General features: G+C 43.0%; 1 protein-coding gene across 3 annotated transcripts in view; it reads left to right on the top strand.

The window, feature by feature from the left end:
- Positions 1–3,288, top strand: part of chd4b (chromodomain helicase DNA binding protein 4b) — a 25,155-nt gene extending 21,867 nt beyond the window's left edge. For 2 of the 3 annotated variants that reach the window (XM_026183937.1, XM_026183936.1), the window contains exons 38-40: positions 36–168; positions 271–466; positions 2,041–3,288. In XM_026183937.1, the coding sequence (XP_026039722.1) occupies positions 36–168; positions 271–466; positions 2,041–2,243 (532 nt within the window). In that variant the 3' untranslated portion in view covers positions 2,244–3,288. Of the gene's footprint in view, positions 1–35; positions 169–270; positions 467–2,026 lie in introns of all 3 variants that reach the window. The other variant, XM_026183938.1, reaches the window with a different exon arrangement.
- Positions 3,289–9,490: the final 6,202 nt, after the last annotated feature.

The following is a 9,490-nucleotide window of genomic DNA, read 5'->3' as shown; positions in this document are numbered from 1 at the left end:
CCTGTGTTGTTATTCTTGACTTTGGCGTCTCTCAGACACGGCTACGCTCGGTGGCAGGATGTGCAGAACGACGTGAGGTTTGCCATCCTCAATGAGCCCTTCAAAGGGGAGATGAGCAGAGGCAACTTCCTAGAGATCAAGAACAAGTTTCTGGCCCGCAGGTTCAAGGTGAAACGAGTACACGGTTATCCTTTGAGTTCTCTGTGTGAATGTTTGTCTGCGTGTCATATCTCACTGAGCACATCTGGTCCACCTGCGTTTCCTGTACAGTTACTCGAGCAGGCGCTCGTGATCGAAGAGCAGCTGCGCAGGGCGGCCTACCTGAACATGACAGAGGACCCGGCTCACCCCTCCATGGCCCTAAACACACGTTTCAGTGAGGTGGAGTGTCTCGCCGAGTCCCACCAGCATCTCAGCAAAGAGTCAATGTCTGGAAACAAGCCTGCCAATGCAGTGCTGCATAAAGGTGAGACACGTTACAAATCAGAAAAGTAAAGCGAAAGTTCTCACTGACTTAAAATCTATATCTGCAACACTGAGAAGTCTCGTGATTAAAACAGTGGGACTGTCAAGGAACATTATTCTGCACATGGTTTCCTTTTACCAAGTAACTGCAGAGTCAGCTGCTTGCAGGTGCTTCTTCACCAAAATGACAGTATATGCACATAATGACATACGTAATTGCAGCTGCCTAGACAACAGTGAACTCACAGTAATTATCCTTCTAATGAAAAGTGTCTCAGTTATAGCAGCAGTAGTTTTCTCCCTCTGTGCCGGCGTTGGGCCAGGGGCTGTTTAACACTAAGACTACTTTTATTAAATGGCATGAAACAATAATGTGACATATTTTATATTTATTAAAAAAAAGACCTTGTGGAGCTGATAAAGCATGTGAGTTTAGTGAAAACAGTAATGTTTAAAGATCATTCGAATAGTGAATGAATGATGAAGAATTTATTTTTTTTCACAATCCAGTGGTGATGAAATGGTGAAAGTAATGTTTTTTTTCTTGTGTTTTGCTTTTGATGCTCTTTTCTGAAATGCTTTTTCTATATTTTTCAATTCTCTGACTATGTTATTTTGAAAAACTGCAGCACAACGATGAGAATAATTGCCTTTACATGTCAGGGTCATGGTGTTTTGAGTTGTTTGACAGTAGACAACTTCAGCTACACACGTTGTTTAAAAACAAAGGAGTGAGCATTGGAAATTTTTGAAGGCAGACATATTGGATATTCTTCAATGCTTTAAAAGTTCTGCTTCAGTTACTTCAGTTACCACAGTACGTTTTCTGAATGAGAAAAGGGCTGTGTAGGTAATGCATTTCAATCTTTAGTAAATATTTGTCCAAAAACTCCATTATATTCCATCATATTTTAACTCATCACCAGTATTCTGTTTCACTTTACATAAACAGACATTTCCGCCATAAACAAAAATTAGCACTGTCCATTAACACTGTTTAAAGGTGTCTAGAGGTAAACTGTCTCAAATTCAGGAAAAAGAGCCTTTTAAACTCACAACTATGGATTCAATGCATCTGTAATGGGCCTGGAACGAGATGAGACACTTTTGCCTCCAAGCTTGATTTCACACAGAGCTCAATATGGGAAATGTGTAAGGTTTATATTTGTCATTATTTTATGAGTGTTGGTGAAATGTTACAAATGGTACTGCAGGAGAGATACTGTGTAACTCTTGTGCTCCATATTTAATTCAGTTCAATTCCATTTTATTTATACAGCGCCAATTCACAACAGTAGTCTCCTCAAGGCGCTTTATATTGTAAGGTAGACCCTACAATAATACATACGGAGAAAAACCCAACAATCATACGACCCCCTATGATCAAGCACTTTGGTGAGAGTGGGAAGGAAAAACTCCCTTTTAACAGGAAGATTCCTGTTAAAGTTTTACAAACCCATCCTTACCGTTTTCTGTCCTCTGCTGCTTTTTGGGATGCCACACTGTTAATTTTAACCAAAAACCAAAATTTGGCTGCTCACCCCTGTTATGCCGATTTCTGTGCTGCATTTCTAGTTCTCAAACAGCTCGAGGAACTGCTGAGCGACATGAAGGCCGACGTCACCCGTCTCCCAGCTACCATCGCCAGGATACCCCCCGTGGCCGTGCGGCTACAAATGTCCGAGAGGAATATCCTCAGCCGATTGGCCAGCCGGGGCCCCGAGGTCACCGCTCAGAACCAATCACAGACCGCACAGCAGATGCAGGTGCCGCGCTGACCAATCCCATCGCACATTTCACACTCCCCAAACGAGGCCAGTCGCACACACCTCACCGCCATGTAGCAGAATTCTTCCCCCTCAGCCACCATGTACAGCACAGTCAGGTTAGTACTTCTTCCTCTGCACCCACAACCCATCTCCGGACTCAGAAGAGCATCAGCTGTGCTGCTGGACTTTATTTTGAAAAGACTGGGACTGTAGATGTAGGGCGGAAGCGAATGTAAGAATCAGTTCTCTTTCTTTGCGGCAGACTAGATACAGATGTCTTTCTTCTCCACTGGGAATCAGATTGAACCCCTCTGTCCTGAACACTGAACTGACCTGTCCTTCCAGCAGGATCTAACATGTGTGTGTAACTATATGTATAATGAAGCAGAAGAAGCTTAGACCGGAGGGAAAGCAGCATGTTTGGAGTATACTGGTGCTTTGTGGTAACTTTTGGATTATTCCAGACTTCAAGGGATTTTATTGTGCTTGTTTTCACCTTTAGGAAATTGTGAAATTTTTGTTTGTATGTTTTTTTTAGAAGTCATTTAACTCTAATGTCCTCATCTGTATGTGTGTGCAGAGTGAAGGTGTGTGTGTTTTCTTGTATGCATGTGTGTGTTAAACAGGGCATAGTGGCGTGCATCTCTACTGCAGAATGCCTCGACACTGAGAGGGTGTTCCTGTCACTTTTGTATCAGTCAGTCAGATCTGTTACCTCTTCTTCCGTCCTTCTCAAACTCTTGCCTGGTCCGACTGGTGACCCAGTCGGGGATCAACTCTTTGTGCTCACAAACCCAAACAGCACCTTGACATTCCTAACTGCACCACAGATTTGCTTCATGGGAAGTCTCCTGTAATACAAACTCGCAATAGCTCCCCAGCTTTTTAGGTACATGGGATGGTGTTGAGGTTGATGGCAATCTTAAATTAATTTAATTTCTTACTGTCTATTGTTATGTTGTTTTCCATTATTGAATATTATTATTATGGTTACCACCCTGTTGTTTTTATCATTGCTGTTTGTTTTTATGGACTACAATAAAAAAAAAAAAAACTCAACAGTTTCTTGTTGTTGCCACGTTTTATTTTTAAACTGATTATATAGGTTTGGTTCTCCTTTTTCTTTTCTTGAGCACTGCATTCTTCTGCTTCTGTTTCTAACCATATGAGTGGTGATACTAAAGGGATGGCAAGTTCTATCAGAGTGACAACGCCAGACTCTGCGTGGTTTACTGTTAAAATTTATTTAGACACCAGACATTATTCATAGGTTCATTTTTTTTGACACATTGTTGCCTCTGCACCTCTGTATCCTATTCACATTGGTTACGCTTCCTAACAGGACAGATTGATTTCCCTGTAGTTTAACTGACTCCGTGTTGTACTGGGATGATCGAGTGCTTCCTTAATTTTTTGAGCAGTGCCTCAGAAGACGCATCTGCATGGATAATGAATGAGGCTGTCATAGAAAATGTAAACATAGATATTTCAATTAAACCGTCAGCTAGACACAAACAAAGGTCTTTAACTCACGGCAAGGGATAAAACAAGTGATTTACTTAAACCTCGGTGAAATAAATAAAGTAACAGTTAATTTATTTCCCATTTAAAGAGACACGGGTAACACTGAAAATGACCTTAAATTACTTTCTTCAGCCATGTGTTCTTTCTAGGGGGGAAAGGGGGCGTGTCCTGTTTGCCAAGGTGCAAGTTGCGTGTACGCACTTATTTTGTCCGCTAAGTAAGAATGTTTATGCACATATTGGCGAATGAGACTACGAGATACCCTCCTGGCTTTTTCCTCTAAGGTCACGACGAGCTTTGTGTCTTTAGTAAAACTAGTTATAAGACAGAAACTAAAGGGACCGTCCTTTTAAAGGAAGTTGGCCATAAATGTTCAGCTGCACTGTCACAAAGTGGCTCAGTTGGTCATAGATTATTATTTTCCCATTTGTTGTATGCTCACCTTATTACTAAATTAGGCAGAGCACTCTGAATTGAATCAGGACATAAAGCACGGTATTTATGTTGCTTTATTGAACACTGTCCATCTTACAACTAGCCACTTAACGGGGCTTCCTTCAGACAACAACATCCGGTTCAAAGGTCATCACCTTAAGACATAGCCATATCAATACATGACATCCCCCTTTTCCTTAGACTCAAACTTTAGTTGTAATAACTTTGTTCAGTGTTGGGAAAAAAAAAAAAGACATCATTCTTCTTGTCTTACTTTCTAACAAGTATATAATCTAACTGTCTCACCACACATGTACCTTTCTTTTTTCAATATATACATGTCGAAATACACATATGAACTTGAAACTTGCCAACTTTAAGTTACCTCTTCACCTTAACATATTACCGTATTTTCACGACCATAAGACGCACTGTACTAAAAGGCGCAGTCTCAGTTATGTGTGCCATTACTGTATTTAACACACACATAAGGCGCACTGGATCATAGGGCGCATACAAGTACCGTATGCGTATTTAAAAATAAAGCGGGAGCAAACCTGAGTTCGGTACCTTACTCACATTTTTATTACCAGTAATGGTCATCATCAACAACACACAAGCATACAAGTGTGCATATTTAAAAATAAAGCAGGAGCAAAACAAAGTTTGGTACTCACATTTTTATCATCAATCAAACCCATCGAAGTCCTCATCCTCTGTGTCTGAATTGAACAGCTGCGCTAAATCTCCATCAAACATTCCAGGTTCACTTTCTTCACTGTCAGAGTCACTTTCCGTGCCGTGCGGCTCCTCGGAAATGATGCCGGCTTTTGCGAAAGCTCGAACAACAGTGCCAGCAGACATGTTAGCCCAAGCATCTACAATCCATTCGCAAATTGTGGCGTAACTCGCCCGGCGCTGCCTTCCACTCTTGGTGAAACTGTGGTCTCCATCGGTCATCCATCGCTCCCAGGCCGCTCGCAGCCTTACTTTGAACGGGCGGTTCACACCGATGTCCAGTGGTTGGAATTCCTTTGTCAGGCCTCCCGGAATGACAGCAAGCTCACAGTTCCTTTGTTTCACTAGTTTTTTCACATCGGCTGTGAGATGGGCACGCATAGAGTCACAGATCAACAGCGATGGTGATGCGTGGAAAAAACCACCTGGTCTCCTTACATACACCTCCCTCAGCCACCCTTTCATCATTTCCTCATCCATCCAGCCCTTTACATTTGCCTTAATGATGATTCCTGCTGGAAACTTCTCTTTAGGCAAAGTCTTTCTCTTAAAAATCACCATAGGCGGCAGTTTCTGTCCATTAGCATGGCAGCCAAGCACAACAGTAAAAGAAGACTTTTCGTGCCCCGTTGTGCGTATCGCTACCATGCTGGTCCCCTTCTTCTCCACAGTGTGACTCACCGGGATGTCAAAAGTGAGCGGGACCTCGTCCATGTTTGTGATGTGGCTGGGCTGGATGTTTTTGTCGCCGATGTGTTTGCTGCAGTAGGAGCGGAGGATGGCCAGCTTTTCCTTATAATCCGCTGGAAGTTGCTGCGCTACCGTAGTCCTGGTCCGGATGGAAAAATGGCACCGTTTCATAAAAAGTGAAAGTGAAACTGCTTTTAGCCGAATGGTGACCGTCGAAACGCTTCTCCCGCTCGTTCTTTGCTCGATGATCCACCGCTCGAGTCTTTCCTCCAACTCGGGCCACCTCGCCTTATGTCCGCGGAAACTCAGCTGCGTTTTCTTGACCTGTCGGAGCTTGTTTTCTAGCTTCCTCCATTTGCGAACCATCGATTCGTTAATCTTAAATTCTCTCGCCGCTGCTCGATTTCCATGTTCCTCCGCGTAGCTGATGGCCTTCAGTTTAAACTGTGCTTCATAAGCGTGTCTCTTTGCCATTTTCAGGGTTGCGCCCACACTTCACCCTTTAGCGTTCTCATGGTGTTCTCTACTACGTCCTCCTTACATCACACAGGGCGCACTGCGCTATAGGGCGCGCCGTACTTTTTGAAGAAAATCTAAGACTTTTAAGTGCGCCTTATGGTCGTGAAAATACGGTATAGTTCATTTCACCACAAAATCACGAAACCTCTCGGGTATCTTTTTAGCCCTCTGTGATCTACTTGGTCTCTCTGGCCCCTGGGAGCCCTCTTGTGGTGTTGGAGTGAAGGTGTCAGTCTTTGTGGGTGTTTCACCTTCCTCCCTTTCAGGTATTGTGTCATAGTGTCCTTCTCTGGTCTCATTCGTCTCGTATTTCTTCACATGTGTGGTATTCCGGTGATAGCGAGCTCCTGTTGGTGATTCAATAATGACTTGGTTTCCAGTTCTGCTTACAACTTTGTGTGGTGTTGCGTTGAATGGTGTTGTAAACTTGTCCACTTTGTCTTGTTGAACCAGCACTGTGTCTCCCGAGTCAACTTTTGAATACTCAGCTCCTTCGTTCATCAGCATAAGTCTTTGATTTTCCCTTCTGTTCAGCGTCTCTGTCACGCACGTCCAACTCCGTTGTTTTTGCCTCACTGATGTTCGGTAACTTTCCTCTCATTTTGCGGTTGAACAGTAGTTCTGCCGGACTTTTACCCGTGGTTGGATGTTCAATGCTGCGATACACTGTTACATATTTTCTTAGCTCTCGCTTCCAGTCAAGTCCTTCGGCTTGTGCGATCCTGATTCTTTTCATCAATGATGCATTTTGCCGTTCCACTTCTCCATTTGCTTGAGCCCATTTTGGTGTAGTTCTTATATGTTTGATTCCATTAGTTTCACAATATTCTCTGAACAGCTCAGATTTGAACTGTGGGCCGTTATCAGATTTGATTGTAACTGGTAGCCCATGTCTGCTAAATATACAGTCAATAGAGTCGATGACTTTTTCAGCAGTTGTAGATGACATTACATCATACTCATAGTACCGACTGTAGTAATCTATCAGTACAAGTATTGAGTGGTTCGAAGGTAGTGGTCCCAGTAAGTCTACCGCCACATCTCGCCATGGTCCATCTGGTAAAAGTGTGTTTCTCAGTGGTTCAGGTGGATCTGGTCTGGCTACTATTTGACATCCGTGACAAGCTTTACAAAACTTTTCTGCAGCTTTGTCCATCCCTGGCCACCAAACTTTTGTTCTGAGATGCTGTTTGGTTCCAACAATTCCTAAATGTCCTTCATGAGCTAGTGACAGTGCTTGAGCTCTGAGGTTTTCTGGCAATACAATGCGAGTTCCCCGCAAAACTATGTAGCCGATGACACACAGTTCATTTGCAATGGGTGCATATGTTTTGCATTTTTCAAAGTGTCCGTTTTCAATAGCTCTTCGCACTTCTGTTAATTCTGAGTCTGTAGCAGAGGCTTCTTCAACCTCTCTTGTCGTGAGTGCTTTTGGAGTAGCATTAACTGCAACAAATCTCACGTATTCTTCAGATTCATGCTTATGTATCTCTTTTGACGTGGTGTCAGCCAGCAGTCTTGACAGTGAATCCGCAATGTTTTGCTTTCCCGCAATGTGCACTACTTTAAAGTCATATGGTTGCAGTCTGAGAACCCATCTTTCTATGCGTGCACAAGGTTTAGATTTCTGGCTGTATATGACCTCTAATGGCTTGTGGTCTGTGATGAGGTCAAACTTCCTGCCATACACATATGGATGTAGTCTCTCACATGCCCATACCAGTGCTAGGGCTTCTCTTTCTGTTTGAGAATATCTTCGCTCACAGTCTGTTAAACTCCGACTTACGTAGCACACTGGTACCTCTTCTCCGTTCTGTATTTGTATTAGCACTGCGCCCAAGCCTACAGGGCTTGCATCTGCTATGACTCTGGTTGGGGCTTCTTTGTCAAAATAGGCTAGGGTACCTGCTCTGGCTAACTCAGTCTTTAGTCTTTCAAATGCTTGCTTTTGTTCTGGCCCGAATGTAAACATAGTTTCTTTTAGAGTTAAACGTCTTAGTGGTTCAGAGAGTGTAGCAAACTGTGGTATGAACCTGCTACTGAAGCCTACCAGTCCAAGAAAGCTTCTCACCTCAGTAGCATTCTTCGGTTCTCGGGCTTCCACCACAGCTCTCACTCTTTCTTCAGTCGGGCCGATGCCTTTCTGTGTCAGCAGTATTCCCATGAACACGAGTCTGTCCATGTTGAACTGACACTTCTCTGAGTTTAGTGTCAGGCCACAGTCAGAGAGTCTCTTCATCACAGCATGCAGGCGCTTATCATGTGTTTCTTGGTCTGGCGCGTGTATGATTACGTCATCTGAAATGTTCTCAACTCCTTCAATGCCAGCTAGTGCATTGGCAATCTCATGCTGATATTGCTCACTAGCTGATGAGACTCCAAATATTAGCCTTTTGTACCGGTATACTCCGTTGTGCACTGCAAATGTAGTTATCTCTCTTGACTCCGGGGTAAGCTCTAGTTGATGGTATCCCCACTTGAGATCGAGTTTGGTGAAGATTGCAGAGCCGTTTAGTCCTTGCAAGATTTCATCCACAGTGGGTATGGGGTATCTTTCCCTGATTATTGCCTCATTTGCTTTTCTCATGTCTAAGCACATTCTGATATCTTTGTCACATTTCTTTGGGAGTACCACTACAGGATTTACCCAAGGTGTAGGTCCTTCTACATGTTCTATAATGTCCATGTCAATTAGTTCATTGATCTTTTTCTCCACTGCATCCCTCAAATGATAAGGTATGCGCCTCAGTGGCTGTGCTACTGGTTTCACATTTGGATCAATGTACAGGCTGATCTGTTTGGTGTTTAGCTTTCCTACTCCTTTGAACAGTTTTGGATACTTTTCTTTAAGAGTGTGCTTTAAATCTGTGACAGCCGCCACATTTTCACCTATTTTCAACACTCCTAACTTTATGGCAGTCTTTTTCCCCAGGAGTGGTTCACCATTACCTCTAATCACAATAAATTCAGCCTCTTCAGTCCTGTCACCAATCTTGATTTCACATCTGAATGCGCCTTTAACCGTGAGTGCCTGTGCTGAGGAATATGCATATAAATTCCTCTGCTCTTTGGGTACATATGAGCGACATTTTATCTTTTCAGCTTTTAGCTTTTCCCATATGTTTTCTCCCATCACATTACTTGTAGCTCCAGAGTCAACTAACATTTTCAACTCTATTCCCCCAACAGAAAAGGTAAGTTTCTCAGGTATATTATCATCATTTACAGTAAATGCATAATCATCTTGTTCAACAGCATTCACATTTTGTTTCTTTTGTCTTTTTGTACGACACATTTTTGAAAAGTGGTCCTTACCATTACACTTGTGACATGTTTGTCCTCGTGCTGGG

This window comes from Astatotilapia calliptera, chromosome 11, assembly GCF_900246225.1.
Source record: "Astatotilapia calliptera chromosome 11, fAstCal1.2, whole genome shotgun sequence".
Classification (NCBI taxonomy): Eukaryota; Metazoa; Chordata; class Actinopteri; order Cichliformes; family Cichlidae; genus Astatotilapia; species Astatotilapia calliptera.
The sequence above is the reverse complement of the archived record's forward strand: the minus strand, read 5'-3'. Positions and strand labels throughout refer to the sequence as shown.